The sequence below is a fragment of the Dunckerocampus dactyliophorus genome, chromosome 7 (assembly GCF_027744805.1).
Source record: "Dunckerocampus dactyliophorus isolate RoL2022-P2 chromosome 7, RoL_Ddac_1.1, whole genome shotgun sequence".
In the NCBI taxonomy this organism is placed as follows: domain Eukaryota; kingdom Metazoa; phylum Chordata; class Actinopteri; order Syngnathiformes; family Syngnathidae; genus Dunckerocampus; species Dunckerocampus dactyliophorus.
Window position 1 is genome coordinate 7,925,177 of NC_072825.1, and position 20,832 is coordinate 7,946,008.

The 20,832-nt window shown below is 38.6% G+C and overlaps 1 protein-coding gene across 7 annotated transcripts in view; it reads right to left on the minus strand.

The window, feature by feature from the left end:
* Positions 1-20,832, minus strand: part of grik5 (glutamate receptor, ionotropic, kainate 5) — a 192,843-nt gene that overhangs the window by 23,331 nt on the left and 148,680 nt on the right. For all 7 annotated transcript variants that reach the window (XM_054782530.1, XM_054782527.1, XM_054782523.1 and 4 more), the window contains 4 exons: positions 19,247-19,351; positions 14,284-14,391; positions 5,309-5,512; positions 1,375-1,488 (listed from right to left, as the gene is read on the minus strand). In XM_054782530.1, coding sequence (XP_054638505.1) covers positions 1,375-1,488; positions 5,309-5,512; positions 14,284-14,391; positions 19,247-19,351 — 531 coding nt within the window. The remainder of the gene's footprint in view (positions 1-1,374; positions 1,489-5,308; positions 5,513-14,283; positions 14,392-19,246; positions 19,352-20,832) is intronic.

Consider the following 20,832-nt stretch of genomic DNA (forward strand, 5'->3'; position numbering starts at 1 on the left):
TTTGAAAGTGCCACAAACGCGTTAAGGAGAGCATGATAGCAATGTGCGGATCGGTACTGAAACATCGATACTTCCATACCACTCCTTCATGTTCTAAAGTCGAATCTGAAATCAAAATAGTGATACTTTAGATACGTCAGCCAATGATTGTGTTGTTGTTGTATATTAGCTACCTCACTACCACAATTCACTTCAGGGTTCAAAATAAATCAATAAATGACTATAATGTCTTGTATTCTTTATGCTATGATTTGAAATACTGTACATTACTTTTTAAAATTTAACAGACACATAGTATCGGATCGGTATCGCAGTATCAGGTTGTAAATGAACACTGCCGCAATCTTTACTTACATAAACACACGCAAATGCGAGTGATGTCGTGCTTTTGCGCATGCACGTCACTTTCCAGACACTTCGCGTTCACATTAATAAGTCGCATTTGTTTGGTAATGTGAACGGCCACATAAAAAAACGGATTTAAACAAAAAAATCCGAATTGTGCATCCTACCCTGCAGTGTGAACGTAGCCTTTGATCCGCTAGTGCCAGCAGTCCTGAAGTGGTGTTTTACAACTGCTATTTAGCAACGTAAAGCTGCTAGCCAGACAATATGATGCACACACCACCAACATAAATCTTCAAGATGAAACACTCTTCATGTAGAAAATCATCACCAAACGCACTTGTTTGTTCATGTAATGCACACAGAGCAATGAACAACTTCATGCTCTGTCACCTTTCTGCTCCGGTCTCCTTGCGCCGTGAGGCATTCAGGCGCACTCGTAATTGTGAGTGTTAGACGCTAATTGTTTTTCAGTTTTATTCACGTACCCCCTATGACAATTAGTGTACCCCTGGGGGTACACGTACCCCACTTTGGGGAACTAGGTTGTGAAATCCTTTTTTTCCCGAATAAAGTTGCAATAGTCTTACTAGAATAAAGTTATAAACTATTCAAAACACCCTCCTAATTTCATGACAATAAAGTTGTAATATTACTCTATTACTACCATAAAGTACTAAATTACTTTATAGAACTAGTAGTAGTAATTTACCAACAACAAAGCCACAACAGTGGGGTCTGTTTGACAAACAATTTGAAACGCATGGTAGTAGACGACCAGTACGTATCCCGGTGAGACTTCTCTAATCGATCCAACCAGAAAAATAAGATCAGCTCAAACCATTTTTGGGCTCATTTTGAAATCTCACAAAATTGAAGAGTGATCCAAATAATCCTGATTTAAGCAAGCCTGAAAGACAAGCGTGGAGTCTTTTTCTTTACAGCTCTCACCCTGTAATCTTATCTGCCAGCTTAAAGGCATTACATAAAAAAAATCCACTATGGGGATCCAAAACTCTACTTGCTCACCAGGTGAACCCTGTACAGGATGCTGATTCCTAGGGTCATGAAGGGTTTGGAGAAGTCGATAACTTTCTCCCTCTCTGACGTGATGGTGAAGCCTGCCACCGCCAGGTCTGCTTTCTGTGGGATGAGACAGAAATAGATAAGTACAGAGGATGGATGGATAATCGTGGATGGAAATAAAAAAATAAAAGACAAGTGGTGAGGTAGGTGCAAAAATAAAGCCACTTGACGCAGCAGCAGCATTGCATGAGAGCTCTGATGGTGCTGGAAAAGACAAATAGAGACATTTTTGCAAAAACACACAGCTTCTCTCCCTGTATGTGGAGTATCCATCAACTAAATGAGGCTAATTGCAAGGAAGCACAGCCTGGCAGGTCTTTACACCTGTGCCACCCCTTATGTATGTGTGTGTGTGTGTGGCGTCCCCCTCCTTCCTTCGCCTTCATTAGATCCTAATTGATGAACATGGGCCGCTAATTAGAGCCGAGTGATCAGGCAAAAAGAGGGGCAGAGGAAAAGCATGGAGAGCCGGGGGGGCGCATCACCGAAGTGGCAGAGCCCACACAGGGGGCTAAAGTCTGGTAATTGAAGTGTACCGTATGGTGATTAAGCAGAGAGAGAAGGGGAGGGGCGTCATTAGCCACTTTCCACCAATAAGTGTCAGTCAAATGCACCCTCAGCTTGGACCAGCACCCACACAGGGAAATACAAGCAGGAAAAAAATATGACTCAGGAAAATTTGGGGGTCTTTCAAGTCAGTGTTTGTCCCAGATAAAGGCCTCCCCTCTGGGGGTGGAAGAGCAAAGTGTGTGTGTGTGTGTGTCTGTGTGTGGGTGTGTGTTCAACTCCTTATGCATACAGCAGACAATTTAAAATTTTTCTGGAAAAATGTACCTCCAACGTTTCACCAAACCGTCATATGTGACACCATGCGAGACCTCAACAAATCTCACAAAACTTCAACTCAGTGAGTATCGAAAGCAGGGGCCACTTTGATACATTTTGTACATTAAAAATGCTAAAAGAAATCCAATGTGAGTGAATGTATGCTAAGCTATCTGATCTAAACATCCATATCTTGGCTTTGTGTTACAGGTGACAAAGCAATTTAGTGTATTAAATTATATATCTCATTATTAATGAATGAATTTGACTTTTAGAACATGCAGAGGGCCATCGAGGGAAAGGCTTCTTGAGACGTTATCTGTACTTCTGTGAAGAAGGTGTCGGACGTTTCGCTCCTCATCCAAAGAGCTTTGTCAGCGAACTAATAAGTGCTGGTAGCCTAGGCCTTAAATACAGTAAGAGTGGGCGGAATTGGTGTGCCAACACAACCAATAGGAACCAATAGCCTGGGCGTAGTAAGTACTCCACCCAGGCTTAGTGTAAGGAACCAATAGGAGGAGGGTGTTGGCACACCAATTCCGCCCACTCTTACTGTACTTAAGGCCTAGGCTACCAGCACTTATTAGTTCGCTGACGAAGCTCTTTGGATGAGGAGCGAAACATTCGACACCTTCTACACAGAAGTACAGATGACGTCTCAAGAAGCCTTTCCCTCGATGGACAACTCCTGTACGACTGAGAGCCTACACAGACGCATGCAGAGGGCCATTTAAAAACAACTATCAGACCAAAAATGGTCCCCGGGCCGCACTTTGGACACCCTCAATCAGTGGCAGAGCCAGAAATTTTTCACTGGGGTGGCCAAGATGAGACCATTACTCACATTGGGTGGCAATAAGTTGATACCTGAGAGAGTGACCAGGAGAGTGACCAGGGGTGGCTGTGGCTCCGCCAATGCCCTCAATCTAAGGCACATGTGCCAATGGAGGGCCGAGACAGTACAGGTTTTCTCCCCGACCAGTTTCTCCAGCAGGTGAATTAATTAATGAGAGCCTTCCTCAAATTGAAGGTGGCATTGATCATTAAAATCACCTGCTTTAGTGACCGGCTGTCTCGGCACTCTATAGCACGAGTTCGACACCCCTGATCTAAGGCATCAAACTGTACAAGTGTGTTTTGCTTTCTCTTTTCCTTTTTGTGATGGCCAAAAGGGAAAAAAATGAAAAGCAGTTGCTGTACTGGCTGCTCAGCACAATATGGCTAAAACAACAATTTTCTAAACTAGACCGCAGTGAGGATAAGCGGCATAGAAGATGGATGGATGGATAGTATTTTTATTGAAAAAAAAACTAAAATTTGCAAAAACAAATGCGCATAACACGACAGAGTTAAAGTCATGACTAAAACAAGAAGGGTATGGGAGTGAGCTTTGCAAGATTTGCGATGATAACCATAGAACCAAAAATAAAACTTATTGTGACAGTAACATTAGCATTCTTTGCTATTCGGTACAATGTATCTTAAGTGACAATAAGTGAAACAAATAAAACAAGAAGAATGGAATACATGTGAATGTGAAGAGACACAAACAGTGATCTTATCACACAAAATTCACGTCACAATTGATTCGAATTTTAGACCACAACAACAGAAAAATCTCAGCTCCGTGAGTACCTACAGCAGATATTAAAGTCATTGCAACCGTAACACTAGCACAGCAACATGCTGTAGCATAGCGACAAAAGCAGTCAGGCGTGTATGTCCTTGCTGCTCAGTACAACACGATAACAATAACTAACAATAAGTTCAATTAATAAAATAAAAAGAGAATTAAGAATTCAGTTTTAATGTGCATAGACTCGCATCCCAGTCACAAGCAGCCATCTGCCTCTGTGCACGGTTGTCACTGCATCAGTCACGCTTCACTAACGTTGAGATTGAAATCACTAGACTTCACCTCAGCCAGTATGTAGAAGTCTTTTGTGTTTTCGTTTCCTTTTTTGTGTGTATTTTTTGTGATGGCAAAAAGGAAGAATGTGATGATGACCATAGAACCAGAAATGTAACTAATTGCGAGAGTAACAGCAGAACAGCGACGTAGCATAGTGACGTAGCATAGCTATGTAGCATTATAGCGTAGCATCACAACTTAACATGAATACAAAAGCAGTCGTGCACGTGTCTCAAAATCATAATTTTACGAGAACATTATGAGGATAATGGTGAATTCTTAAAGAAAAAAATATGCAATTTTTTTAAAAAAGGTGTAATATTATGAGAAACAAGCAAAAAAAACAACAAACAAGGTTGCAATTTTTAGAAAATTAGGTTGCGGAAAAAGTTCTAATGTTACAAGAAGAAAGTCAAAACATTATGGGAATAAAGTCAAAATTACAAGACGAAAATTTACAAAACAAAAGTTGAAAAAGCTGGAAAAAAGCAGAAATGTAAAAGATTACTGTAATTTACAATAATAATGTATTAATAATATAAAATATTAACAGAAAAAAGTCGTATTCTAATGAGAAAAAAGAAAATAAACTCATAATATGCAATATTAATGAGGAAAAATAATGTCACTTTTGTATTTTTATGTATACTGTATTTTTTAAAAAGTCTGAATATTATGAGAAACAAAACAAATAAAGTTGTCATTTTTGGAAAATTAGGTTAGGGAAAAAATAAGAATACAAGTGAAAATATTATGGGAATGAAGTCATAATATTATGAAAACATGTACGAAGAAAGTTGAAATATTTGGAAAATTAAAAAAAAAAACAGCAAAAATTGGGGATAAAAAGAGTAAAGACCGAAATTCACACTAATAGTACACTTTTTCACCTATGACAAAACTGAGAAAAAATGCATCCCTCTGTGTTTCTGTACATGTTCACGAGTGAGTTTAGACTTATTCTAGAGTGGTTAACTTCTTTTCACACTTGTATATTAAAATGTTGCCTGTAGAGTTTGTTAGTACACATTTATGGAGGCAGTTTGACTCTGAAACACACTATTTGTAATGGCGTTATTTCTCTGGGAAAATGTATTGAAAATGCAAAACTGTACAGTTGATTATTTAGGGAACACTCACCCTGTTGATCAGTTCTCCCACCATGCCCGTCCAGGAGCCGTTGGGCTCGGGGGCGCCGTAGAGGCCATCGTCCACCAGCTTGATCCTGAAAGAGAACTTGAGGATGTCGGCCAACTCCCTCAGCATGTCCACACAGAATCCTTCATATTGGTCATTGCCCTGGAAGTCCTGGTAGTTGTCTTTGCGCATCACGTACGGGTTTTCCTGTGCACAAGACAATTGACAAATGATTTCATCCAACTGTGAAATGTATAAATACTGTACAGTATATAGGCAAGAAACAATTATCTTGCCATCGTCAGTGGACAAAAAAAGTGATGCTCAAATTCATCCCATTCGAACGGATGGATGCCAACATCAGGCTGGAATAAAAGATATTTAGGATGATTACGTATCTAAAATGTGACCATGCAAAATACACATTTTTGACCTGGAATGACAAAATTCATTAACCCATTAATTACGTTCAATATTTAAAATTAATAAAGATAAAAAAGTATATGTTGGCAGGAGTGTGCAGGAGTAGGGGGGACATGGCTTTGGGTCTGAAGGGGTACATGACTGTAAAAAGTTTGGAAACCACTGCTCTCAAGTATATCCAAGTTTCATTTCAATAGTATTGTCCCATGAGAAGATACACTGTAATAAAAAGCTGGCTGAAATGTGAGATGCTGTATGTTTGACTGAGCCTTGACTAAACTAATTTATAATGTCTTAAAAATGAATCCTTTGAGTTCAAAATGGTCCTTGAAATATCATATCCCTCTGGCTCGCCATGTTTGCGTCCAAAAGCAATCTCCTACCGCTCCCGCTGATTCTTATGACAGCGAAAGTGATTGACGTCAGTTTCCTTCTAAAAAGGCAACCCATTGCTGCACAGTATGGCAGCGTTATACTGTAGTAATGTTGTACAGACCATGTTCGGTGCAGCTAGTTGATGTCATTCAAATGTAACAAAGCACCCCCAGGGTGATGCTATTTTACAGTGAATTTAACATTCCATTTTACAATCTACTGCTGACTTCAATGCCCTTTGTTGACGCTGCATCGCATCAAACTCCTATGGGCTTGTTTTTCTTTCTCTCTAGAAAGAAAAAAGTTGTTTTGAATGACTGGAGCTTCCATGGCTTATCCCTGTTTAGACTTCCACATGGGAACAGTTTTAAGTAATCCTCCAGAGACAAGGAGAGCTCAACACATTGCCAGTCTCTTCTAAATAGATCTTTTTTTTGTAGATCTGACCCAAAAAAGGAGAAGTACTATCCAGGATAACGGTGCAAATGGTGCACACACTGCACAAACTCAATTTCAAGAAAGTAAAAAGGTCCCATTTTCAGAAACAGTTTCTCTTTTTTTTTACCTAAAAAGTAAAAATATATTGACTAGCAATTTTCACAGGAGGAAAAATAGTCTTATATTAAGAAAGTATTTCTAGCCAATTCTTATGCAGATATTTTTGCCAGAGTAGTCATTTTTTTCTAATAACAAGCTGAAAACCTAATTGTGATTATTCTTCAGCAACAGATGAAGAATATTTGTCTTAAATTAAACACTAACTTTCTAAATGTAAGACCGGACTCACACACAGAAAATAGATTTGTTCATTTTGGACCAATTTGAAGGCTGCACTGCAAATTTCCTGTAACTGTAACAAGATTTATTATATTATATCTTGTCATAAAATCTCATTAATCTTGTGTTTGGGATTGCTTCATTAAATACAAACTAAATGTGTAAGATTATTAAACTTGATACAGGAAAGTATTACTCTCTTTATCTAGTCTATAAATCTAAAACCTAGTGAATTTCCATGCAAATCACGTCAAAAAAAAAGATTTCAGATGGTGTTTATGATAATAAGTTTTCTTAAATTAAGCAACTTTTGGACACAATCACACTTTTCTCAAGTTCCATAAATATAGTTGGAGTATGTTTCATGTTTTTTGAAAAGCTAAAATGACGAAAAAGAATGATGTGGCACGTGAGCGTGCATGTATGCACACACAGTATGTTAACATTCCAACAAGGTAAAGTGCTGACTGCACAGTGGATGAGTGGTTAGCATGTTGGCCATACAATCAGAGGAGCTGTGTTCAAATCTCTTTTGGAACATCTTTGTGTGGAGTTTGCATGTTCTGCCTATACGCTCTCACATTCCAAGACTACGCATGCTAGGTTAATGCAGTACTTCTTAAATAGTGGGGCAGGCCCCTCTGGGGGTGGCGTGGTGAACAGTCAGGAGGGTGTGAGAGGTAGGGAGGACATTCAGTATTACTGCAGACCTTGAAACGTATGAATTTGTCATGCTCAGCATGCAATTTGACTTTTGAATACGCTTGCATGCTTCACTGCTCTCCATCTTATACTCTTAAATCTATAATATGTAATAACATTTTGCTTAAATCTAGCCTCATAAAAGCAGATAGCGATCCGATAAGAGCGTTTGGCTTAATTCTTACATTGTAATAAGAACATTTTACTCGAAGAACAACTGCATTTGTTTAGAATTTTGCCCATCATCCACAATCCTTATGTGAGACTTGAACACACATCTTTCTCTTTTCTGGGCGTACTAAAGATATAAAAACAGCTAAAAAGAGACAGTTAAGAATGTACTTCATGGGATGCAACTATTCCGCATATAAAGCCTTCTGAAAAAACCTCCATAAACTGCCAGCAATGCTCCATTTACATAATGTGACCTGCATATTAACCAAGCTACAGCAACATTATTATTCTTGTTATTAGCACTGCTTCACCAAAGAACTACTTTACTGGAGTAAAGTGACACCTCGCCACTCCACATCGGCTAGCTACTAGCCGGCTAGCAACTAGCTACACCATACACTCGCTCATGGCGTGTCAGGCCACTACCAAAAGGTAAATCTACATATTGGAGCTGCGGCAACTACTGTTTTTGTTTTTGAGTTTGGAAAAGTTAATGCTAGGCGTAGATGTTCATTTCTATGTTGCTATGTGAAATCAATGCTCCCACGAAGGAAGTTGCTTAGAACGACCAAAGTGCGGCAAAATACTGTAAGTATTCTATGTTATCATGAATGTACCTGTTACTACATGGTTACAGCATGGATAGAAAACCACCAAACCTTCTTGGAGGTTTTTGGAGGTGTTTTCATAGCGGGCTTTGTAGTGCGGAACAGGGGTGTTTCATTACGTGGGGTAATGAGTTGCCTCTTTTTTATCTGTTTTTATATCTTTAGAATGCACAGAAAAGAGAAAAACGTGTGTTCATGTCTAAGATAAGGATTGTGGATGATGAGCAAAATTCCAAACAAAGTGCAGTTTTCCTTTAATGATTAAGAACAACTTGCTTAAACTTAGACCGGATTTCTCATTTTGGGACGCAGAAAAATACCGACTGATTTTAATTGTGTGCTAAATGAGAGCTGGTCTTCTTACGTAGTGCTGTGACTAATTAGTGCATTTTCTCAGGTGTATGAGCCTTTAATTTGTTTCTTGGATGTTGGAAAGCCCACAGTTTTGCATGTTTAGGTTCTTTATGCTTCACTAATATGCCATTTTCGGGTGTTGCGGGCACTTCATTCAGTCCTTCAATGCATCATAGTTGTGTGTCTTGTGGCACAGATTGCAACTCGCAGAGACAGACGCGTAATTTCTCTTCCTCCTTTCACCTCGTCCTGGTTCCCAAATGTTAATGCAGTGCGTAAATACACAGGTGAGGTTTAGTATTGCTGTTAGCTCTGTGCTGCTCGGTGCTAGTGTGCATTTTTGTCTGGTGCACAATCGCATGCTATTTGATCTGGTATGCACAGTAATAAGTCCCTTATTGAGTTCATTTTCTTATTGATTTCTTAACTTTCTGCACCTTTGTTTTCTTAATGATATATAATTCTGTTTACATGTAACATTAGTTGCATTGTTTGACTGATTATTCCTTGTATACAACAACCGCAGCAAAAGAGCAGAAACATCACAGTTCTTACCACAGCTTGTCAAGACTTGTTATAAATAATGTGTTTAAAATAAACTATGACAGTGCATTTGAGCCTGGCACATGTCCTGATGTGTGTGCGTACATTCATGAAGGGACAGTTAAAGAAGACATGCTCTTCTGTACAGATCTTTACCCAAAATACCGGTAATCAATGATATAATCATATTACAACCAGGGCTGTCAATCGATTATTTGATCACGATTAATCACATTTTGTCCATATTTAACTTATAAATACATAATCGCAGATAGAAAGACGTTTTACACAAACTTACAGAAAAACGATTTCATTCCTGTGCCAGCGGCAACAAAGTTATTACTATCCCCAAAAGTAAATATCAAGACTAACAAATTTCACACCATCTGATTTTAACGAAATTTCATTTGCAGATAGATATTAAAGTGAATTTATAGCCTGCATACCTTTTATCTTGTTCTGAGGCTCCAATCCAGGAGGTTGAAAGCCTTAAAGTTGGACTTAATTTTCAAAGCGCTCGTATGACTCAATGTGGTCCAACACACCAGTACTGTATAAAGCGTGGCAGTGGCATCACAGGCAGACTGAATCGAGTGTAGGGTCCGAGGTGTAGGGCATCTAGAGTCACTCTTTACAGCAGTGGTCCCCAACCCCCGGGGTGCGGCCGCGACCCATTTGGTACCGGGCCACACAGAAAGAAAAAATAATTTCCATTATTTCATTTTTTTTAATGTTTTATTTTGAAAAGTGGCCGGATTCTCTCTGTTACATCCGTCTCACTTGACTCATGTCCATTGTGTGTGTGCTAACTTTCTCTCGCCGCACAGATACTACTACTGTATTTTTAGCATTTTTGGTCTCAAATGCTGATACTATGTGGGAATGCATAAAGGTAAGTTTTGATGACTTATTGAGTGCTAATGTGCACATTTGTGTCAAGTTAATTCATGCTAGCACACTGCCTTTTACCCCACACGTCAAACAGCGATGTAATAATCTCTCTGGAAAAAGTTGGCTGGAAATTCATTTTGTGCTTTTAATTTGATCTTATTCATGTCTTAGTTTTACACAATACATAATAAATAAGATAAATTAGATCACTATAATGTACGAGACACACTGCTCCCTGGATAAACCGAGATATCATAAAACTTATGAAAGAACGAGACCAAGCCAAGCTAATAGCAAATAAAACTAAATCAATTAATGTCAGAGTACGTCTCATGATGTTGAGCAATAAAGTTTTAAGATCATTCAGAGGGGAAAGAGTGATTTTTTTTCTTTCAATTAGGGATGAGCTAATACACCACTATCTGTATCTGTATCTGTTCACCCTTCTAAATGATCTGTATCCGTATCGGTACTCGGATTGGGTGGGGCATAAACCGGAAGTGGCCGTGGTTTAACCAGTAATCGGTGGGGCCTAAATCTGTACATTGTCTGAAATTGACATGAATTGATCAGAAGTTGCTATATTTATTTGTATGTGTGTAAGTGATCTGCAAGACTTTATTTTTCAGTGATGTGTGTGAAGTTGGTGATTCATGCAAACATCCAGTGATGTCAAAAAGGGAAATAATCTGTCAGCCTTGTTCACTGTAGTTTTCTCAAAAACACCGCGTTCAGTACTGTGAGCTGTTTTCCAACTGACGTTATATCACCAGGCAAATTAGAAGCAAGCAGACAAAAAAAAAACGGCTAAAAAGCCGTTTTGTGTTGTCATATGCACCGCGTACCTTTCTCTCTGGCTCAAGGGAGTCTGTCTAGGGAAGGGCGGTCCCTGTGTGTGACTGGCCAATCACAGAGCATGAAGAGTGAATACATAAGTAGTTACCCAATGAGGATATTCCTTCATCACGGTTACAGATAATGACGAGTTGTACTCGTTTCATGCTCGTACTTGGCAAAAATGCATTGTCCGTAACGGAAATATCCGGCTCATCCCTACTTACAATAATTATAAAATCAAATGGTAATGGTAAAATTATATGGAACCAGATAAGGAATATGTTAGGTGTACGCCCAAAGGAACAAAACACCCTAGAAAAATAAATGATCAACTTGTGTTTGAGTTTGTCTTTACATTTTTCCCCTCAAAACAGCTCTTTGAAAAGAGGGGTGATTATATAGCGTTCAATTTGGTACTTGTTGAGCCTCTCCAGTGCACATCAGCAACTACTTTCCGGTGAGCTTCGCTGTCTGAAAGAAGGCTGCAGATGTTTCTGAGAAGATATAAAACAAACATTTGCTTTCGAAACAGGTTGTAAAAATGACTTCACAGCAGGAGTACAAACTGTGTCCTTGATAGATGGGTGGCAAATAGCGGAGGAAAGACAAAGGCCAGCATTCTCATTAAAGGATGTGATGTGTGTTTTTGTTTTTGCACTTCTACACAACATGTACTTGGAATGCTACAGAAGGAGCTCAAAAAAGAGCGCCCGCAATAAACACCACGCTGGCAACGTCACAAAGATAGCTGTCAAAACATGGCTTCCCGTGAAGCGTGTGGAAAGCAGAGTCACAGTGATCACAGTGCTTTGTAAGCACATTACAAAACACCCTATCAAAGCACATTGTCTACTATCGTGACTCAAGTTAAAAACACTTTCAGGGGAGCATTTTATTTAATGCAATAGCAGCAAGACAGCTTTCTTTCTTTTTTTTGAATGTATGCCCACTCCAAAGTACATGTGGTTTGACTGCAAAGATGGAAATAACAACTAGCTGGTCCCACCGTCTAGTAGTTTCTTAGCGCCAAAGCCAAAATAAAAGCAAGAACCTGTATGTTGTGTGTTTGTGTGCTGCTTGACATTTCACAACCCGTATACTTGACACTAGGTAGGAGTCTCGCTAAGTGGGCGTTCTGAGGAAGTGCAGAATTTTGAACGCCGCTTCATGAGCTCTTCTTCCTATTTGGCCTTAAAATAGTTTAAAAAAGCATATTTAACACACATTTACCACTCTATGATGCTAGGATACTCTATTTACTGGGGAAAATTTTTATTCTAAAACGTCTGTAGCTGACTGAGGATTTATTTGGAGATGTGTCACAAAGCCTGCATTTTTTTTTTAACAAATCTGTGTTTCTTAAAGTGGTGAGCACCTCTTCTCTCAAAAGTGGAGCAAACAAGAGAGGGAGATTTTTTCCTCGGTTTTTGTGCTTATTCACAGGCGCTTGGAACGCACATTACTGTTAGAACATCATTAAAAGGTCACTTTTGCATAATGGGGGACCTTTCGTAAAACAAAGTCTGGAAAACGTCTTTCTAATGTATCTAAAACGGGAAACCTTAGCACCACAAAAGTGACACACAATAATGTTGTTACTAATAGGCATGAGCCGGATACTTGTTTGACACGAGTATCCATTAAGGATAATGCATTTTTTCCAAGTATGAGCATAAAACGAGTACAGCTCGTCATTATCCATAATCGTGATGAAGGAAAATCTTCATTGGGTAACTACTTATGTATTCACTCTTCACACTCTGTGATTGGCCAGCAGTAACACACAGCCACCGCATTTGACAAGATGGACTTGTAAATGGCTCGTGTTGCGTCGGTCACTGCCGGTGTTTTTTTTTTTTTTCAGTCTGCTTACTTATAATTTGGCTGGTGATATAAAATCGGTTGGAAAACTTTGTTCGTAGTACTGAACGCGGTGCTTTTGAGAAAACTACAGTGAACAAGGCCGACAGATTATTTCCCTGTTTGCCATCACTCGATGTTTGCATGAATCACCAACTTCACACAAATAATTAAATAATAAAGTCTTACAGATCACTTACACACATCCACAGTACACATATACCTGAATAATAAACAATAAATATAGCAACTTCTGATCAATCCATGTCAATTTCAGACTTAAAATAATGTACCGATTTAAGCCCCACCCATTGCCGGTTAAACCACGCCCACTTCAGGTTTATGCTCTGCCAACTCCGAGTACAGATAGAGATACAGATAATTTAGATGGATGAACAGATACAGATACAGATGCTCATCCGTACAGTAATTACTAAGAATGCTCTGATCAGGATTTTATGCTGCCGATTCAGGTACAAATCATCCATGAGTGAAATCGGCTGATACCGATACCGGTCACATAGATTACGTTTCAATTTTTACATTTACTATTGGCTATAATATATGGAAAAAGGAGCCATAACAAAAATCACCTACATTTAGACAAAAATATTTTTTTCCAGAGGCTCCTCTGGCTCCCTCAGGTGAACAGAGGAAGCTGAATGAATCATTGCAGCTCCCCGGCAGCCATGGCCAAAGAAATGTTTTGCTGGGAAGAAACGCATGATGGGGAGCCTTTAAAATAGTTGCTGCTCTTTATTCCAAACTCGGATTGGTACTTGTATTGTATATTTCTTGCCTACCTTTTGAGTGTTAAGTTGCTGTGTGGTGATTTTACCATTCTTTCTAAGATGACACCGTGAGTCAGACTGTTGAGTAATGACCTCCTGCAATTTCCCATGGGTTGATAAGCTTGTTGTGAGTTTTCTCATAGCTCATGATCAGCTCCTGTCACATAAAGAGCTACCTGGTCCTCATGAACTCGTCTGTGACACAATATGCCACTTTATTACGTGGACATTTGTGGCTCGTCGTCCGGTGCGTCTCATATATGTAAAAATCTTTTTTTCTCTTGAAATTTAGTGGGTGTGGCTTAAACACCAGTGCGTCTTATTCACCGGAAACTGCAATAACTGCAATAAATGAGAGATTTCTGTATTGGAATTATATATTTTTGAGGTCTTGCTTAGCAACAGAGACCAGGACTGTGCATTTACCAGCTAACTAACTGAGCAGCTATTCTTAGTATTCTGGTGGACCACATCTTCAAAAAAACAACATTTAAGAACAAGGTAATGTCTGCTATTTTCTACAATGCAGCTTTAGCGTAAAGTAAAAATGAAAGAAACCAAAAGCCAAAAGGAGCTGTACAAGTACACACATTGTGACCTCAATAGTGTTGTGGTACCCCCCTGAAGGTAGGTGTGACCTTACCAGAATGGTGGTAACAATAAGGGTCTTGTTTGCCAGCGTCTCCGAGACATTAATATCCAGACTGGTGGAGTTCATCGCAAGGGTGTTGTTGGAGTACCAGATCCCAATCTAACAACAGAAGGGGAAAGGAAAAAAAATCAATGGCTATTGTAGTGTAAATCTTGTAAGAATGCTAAACATCATTTGTAGCGGTACGTGACCCTGTTGGGCTATTAAACAGAGAACCTTACCAGTTCTGTGCTGGCCACTTTGTTAGCTGTCATACAAGCACATTGCTTTAATTGACCCCAATGGGGCCTGCAGTACTGTGCAGCATTGTTTGAATGTTTTATTTAGAAAAAACTGTTTACATGAAGAGAAATGAGCTCTGACAAGAAGCAGGTAATGAAAATTCATGAGTGGGAATTTCACTAGCACATCTATTTTTCTTAAAGCACCCGCATACTTCACTTTTATGTGACACTAAAGTCACTTAAGTACATAAGTGTGCGATTATGACCTAACGGCTTTCCCACGAACAGAAGCTACTCTTTGGGATATATGGCCGCTCATCTTTCAACTGGTCACACTCTTTTTTCTTTCTTTGACATTTTGTTCGCGAGTCGCCGAGCTTAATTATAACAACTGGGACGAAGAACCAAGCTTATCAGGTGGCATTTGGCGACTCGCAAAGACCTGCCTGGGCCTCTATTGAAGGGAGAGAAAGTTCTCTTCATCGAGTCAATGAACCGTGCACCCATGTGTGCACTTAGGCTTCATTTAATTCCAATTTTGAAAGACACGGCTGGTCAGCTCAAAGCTAATTTTAGCACACCAGCCGAGCTCGAAAAAATATATTTTTGCTATCCACCAGTCAATCAAACACGCAAAAAAGTGACCCTTTAGTTGAATGTCGGTTTCCTTATGCTGTTGTTGTCAGTGTGAGCCTATCTGCATGCTACTTCGGCAAATACAAACACCATGGCACTCAATTCAACTACTACTGAGTAGGGAGCCTCGATGTCATCTACCGGTCTTTGTTGTTTGTTTGTTGGTTGGTTGTTAACCAAAAAACATACTAACCAGGGCGGACGTTAACTGAGGTACCACTGTATTATTATTACCGCAAAGCGCAATGCAAATGTTATGTTTTTCCCAGCGTTTGTTTGTTTGTCTGTTCGTGTTCAAAATAACTTGAAAAGTTCTAAATGGATTTGGATGAAATTTTCAGGAATTGTTGGAAATGGGATATGGAAGAACTGATGACATTTTGGGGGTGATCTGGATAATCGTCTGGATCCAGGAAAATGTTCAGAGCACTTGAGAAAAAAAAATACAGGACAAGTTACCAACAAGTTATACAAAATATCAAAGACTGGTCCAAAAAGTGGTATATTGGTGTGAATCACAATATGGGGGGAACTGTGGCGCTTGGTAGAGGTCAGCGCTCTGCGAGTGCTTCTCAATAATCCCTAATAACGACATGGGCTACTGTTGCGGCCGTATTCCATGCCAAGATAAAACTCAACTCTGAACCCCCGACGTCACTTCCTGTCTGCTTCTCACTCTGTTCCTCTAGGGAACACATTTATAGCAAGACACATGAGCACAGGTCTTATTTATGTCTGGCTTATTTACTCTTGCAATGTCTACTATATTGGGTAATGTGTAAAGGTGATTATAGGGGTTTTACTTCATGTCAAGAGGGCTCTAATAATGTTAAAAACATATTTCGATGGTTGTAAACAGGTTTTCTATGCTCAAAATACAATTTAAAAAAAGTTTATAAATAAGGAATCCTATTTGGCGGATTACTGTACATGTAACATGCGACTAACCCTCCAGCCCGAGAGACAAAGTCCAGTGCGCTATTTCACAAATTCTGTGTTTATTTCATCTTTATTTAATCAACCTTCAAGTGCAAAAAATAGTTTCCTGACACTGTTGTCATCAGTTTGAGCCTATCCACATGCTCCTCTACAATTTCAATGTGTTGTCTATCTCTGTTTTGTACTCACTGCGAGCTTTCCAATGTGTTCTCACACTCCTATGTAACAAGTACAGGCACTTTATAAAAGAAGAGTTGTGACATTTTTTTATTTGTTTGAACATAATTTGCTCATCCACAGTGTTACTGACACTGGAATGATCTTCTCTGTGATCTCACCATCTCATCAGCTGAGACCAAACTAACATGATTGCCTCATTCAAAACCCTTCTAGACCTTTATTGAGGGAAGAGAAAGAGAAACTCTTCATCCAGTCAATGAACTGTGTAACAATGTGTGCATTTAGGCTTCATTTAATCCCGACTTTGAACGATACGGTTGGTCAGCCCGCAGCTCATTTTAGCTGCAGATGCACAGTGACCACCGAGCTTGACAAATATATTCTGGCTTCCCACCAGTTGATCAAACATTCAAAAAAGGGACTCTTTCATTGAAGGTCACATGATTTATCCATCCAAAAAAATTAAATACATAAACATTAAGGCAGGTGTGGGAGATGATAATGATTATGGTGATTTATTGCCGGGCCGTGAATGCGGCTCCAGCTGATGCTTGGCTCCCTAAAGTCATTAGCAAAATGAAGAAGGGAATTGTTACAAAGAAGGCTGCCTCGCATGATAAAAATCCTCTCAATGTGATAAAATATTGTTTTGTGACATTGCCTTTTGTCCAAAGCAACAGGCAAAAGTGAGCCATTTAATCTTTTGCACATATAATAAGGAAAAAATTATTAACCACCCTTTTTTCTTCAGTTGATTGATCCATTTTAATGCCTGGTACAACTAAAGGTACATTTGTTAGGACAAATATAATGATGATAACAGATATAGCTCATAAAAGTTTCATTTAAGAGCTGATATCTAGCAACTTCCCTGGTTTTCTTGATAATAACCAAAATCACATAAGTTCTTACATGAATAGCTATAGCAATGTACTGACAAAAAATGTAACTCTAGCTATTTTTGTTGTCATTGTTCTATTTGTCCAAACAAAGGTACCTTTAGTTGTATCAGGCATTAAAATGAACAAGAAATTGAAGAAACAAAGGTGGTCTAATATTTTTTTTCGATGAATGTATACAGCCTAATGCAAAGAAGAACCACTGTCTGATATAATTTATCTTGAATTCATCATTTAATACATTATTTAATAGCGTATTATCTATCATCTAATATGTATTTATCTATTTATTACAATCTTTCTGTTAGTCTTGTCTAACATTCAGTATTTATCTCTTGCTTTCATGTATGATATATTCTCTACGTATCTCTTACATATTTATCTATTCAATAAACAATATTTATGTCAGTTTCTACTCCTGTACTTATTCTTTAATCTTTTTATAATTTAATTGTTTATTTTATATATCCTGTAGTTGTGTATTACTGTACAATGTCTCCGCCAAATTTTACGCCCTTATTTATTATTTTTTATTTGTTTATTACTGAATACGCTATCTACAACTTCTATTAACTTTACTAATACATATTCCTTATTATTTTCTCACCCTGTTAGAACATGGAAGAAACACACTGCCGCATGGTTCAAGTGACCCAATTCCAGTTTTCTCTCCCACATGGCCCAGTTTGGAGAGAACTCATAGTATTACAAGCAGGGAGAAAATGCATGGACTCAAATGTCCTCAGATAGGAATGTGGGTAAAAAAGACTACCTATATTAATGATTACAATTTTTTAATCAGATTAACCACAGTTTTTACATTAATTAATCATGATTAAACACCATTTGCAACTATGTCTGTATTTTAATAACAGGAAGATAAATGACAGCACAGGATTGTATTTAAAGTCGTTGTATGTATTAACAGCTCCAAATGAACTGAAAATATAAATCAAGCTATAAGACAGCACACATGTCTGAAAATCTAATTGCCCAACACTAGTCTCTTTAATAGTAGCAGAACATTTGAATCACACTTTAACCGTGTTATTATGTGTAATGAGGGATTGCGTTCAAAGACATCACAAAATTTAAGGTACATTTGCATGTTCTAGTATTTCGGAGCATACATAAACGCAGCATATTGTAATCTGCATTAAGAGTTACGAAGTGAGTGATAACAACATCCACTTCATGTTTTTCTTTGTCTTCCTGTTTATTTAGACCACACATACAGTACAAGGTGCTTTTGTTATGTTTGGACTGTCCTTGAATGCATCTCGCATTCTTGTAATGAAAATGATGTAGCGTCGTTCTGAGAAAAAGATGTGTTTGTGAGTTGGAGTTACATACATGGTGTTGGAATCGCACGAATGTTGATGTGTTCAGGTCAGAATAAAGTTATAAAAGTGCAACGGACTGTGTGCTTGCTCTGGAACGCATTTGTGGAAATTACACACAAAGAAGTTAACGTAATTAATGAAATAAATTAGTGACTAGTTATTAGTTATTTTTGACAGATCTAATTTTTACATTTGTATAAAAGCTTCTGTTGTAGAAGAGTACTTAAAAATTGCCTGTACAGTTAATAAAACGTATTATGAGGATGACAGCTTGACAGCTTGGAACAGACTATTTCTTTTTCTATCGTCATCTAAGAGGAAAATTGTTTAGAAACCTGAAAAATCTGAGTTTGACCGACGTCCCATAATTGATTGATTTAAACCTTTGATGATGTTAATTAATGATTTGATGATGTTACTTAATTAATTTATGATCATTCCAGGCCTACTGCCCACGAGACATTTTTTTCGGAACCAGAAATCTTGTCACGTTTTAATCTCGCGAGAGCTTGTGACCCAAGATCTTGTGAAACCTCTATTAATTGACAGACATTAATAAATACATGTAATACATATAATATTAATAAGAATACAGTCGGTCGATGTATTTCATAATGACCACTATGGTTTCATCTTTTTACATCAAGTTGACTGTAATGTTTAGCCCCTCCCATAGCATCATTATGAACACAACGGTACACAGGTGATTAGAAAAGCAGGAGACTATACTGACCTCTTTGTGGCCTCCTCTGTGTTTCTCCAGAATCCGCAAGGTGTAGTTGGTCCTCTGACCTTTGCTGTTAAACTCCACGTGGCCCGTCAGGCCGTCATACTCCACCTGGCTCACAGGAGACAATGGATGGTGACAGAGGAAGGGACACCATAGGATTTTGCAACTCATTGATGTGATGTTAACTAAAAAAACAATCAGTGGTGACTCTTCTCCGCCTCATAGTGTTGTTTTCAATATGTATTTTTATGTGTAATACAGAGCACAGGTTGATGCAAAACAAACGTATTGAAATAAAGTTGTATTACCACCCTTATTGTGATGTTTTTTTTTATTTCCTCTGCAGGATGAAAGAATATACCTTTTTTAAATTATTCTCAGCAAATATCTGCCTAGCAACGACTGACCAGGAAAAAAAAATTTGAGCAATTTTGTTTTGTGGCAGATTCCTGTTTGCTTTTGGGCACGCGTCCTTTTTGTCGGCCCGGTCCTGATATTTATTTTTGCGGATCGTGTGTGAAACCTCTAAAACATTGCAAAGTTTGAATTTTTGGGTATGCAGAAAGTCCCCAAAGGTCATTTATCTAATAAATAAAATAACATATGATTAAAAGTTACATAAAATAAACTAAATAACCAAAATAAATACAATGTAATTAAAAATAACGCAATACAATGTTACATACGAAATACAAATAAAATAAACAACACACAAGAAGTCCAAGAAGGCCTTCACATACAAAAACCCCTGCATCAGACTATACAAATACTGCTGTTATCCTCGTTCTGTATGTAGCCATACTTTTTCATATACTGTACCAACACAATTGATCACAGCCCATGCCATTTCTGTGTAGACATCACTGTGTGTCTGTGATGTACTCACTCCAGCAAACAAGGGAATGTGTTCGTAATGACAGTTTAATACAGGCATCAATATTCGGCTGCAGTGCATCAATAGCTTATCAAGGGAAGAATTATCATGATAGAGTATTGATATTTTGTCTCGTCCTCCAAGAGAGAGGAAAAGCAAAGAGGAAGTGCCGGAGGCTAGGAGAGACACGGATCAGCAGCTTCAGATCAAGGAAGAGAGACTGTGAGATTAGATAGACGGCGCATCTCTCCCCCCCCCCATACGACATCTAGGGACTCCCAACACCTAGGAAATGTATGAGGAATGGCGCGGATGCTGAGGATGGAGCTCACCGTGACGTTGACTAACAGAGACAGATGTCGGGCCGGTGGGGAGGAGGCAATGAGGGATGGCACCCCGGCTGCTTTGGCAACACACACAAACATGGAGAGAAGCCGAGATGGGAGACGACATCGTGAGGCAGAGGTCGCATGCAACATGAGATGAGGATGATAATGAAGTTCCCATTCATTCTCATTAATCTTCAGTCAGCAAGAGACAATTGGTCACAAATCATAATCACAATAGCATGTCGTTATGCAGCATCTTCTCACCAAAATTTAGTATGAAAGATACAACTAGATAAGCAACACTTTTACGTAAAAAAAAAAAAATTGTTATAACACCCTCCGTAAACATAGAAGGCACCGCTCTTCTGAGACGTGTGTATATGACT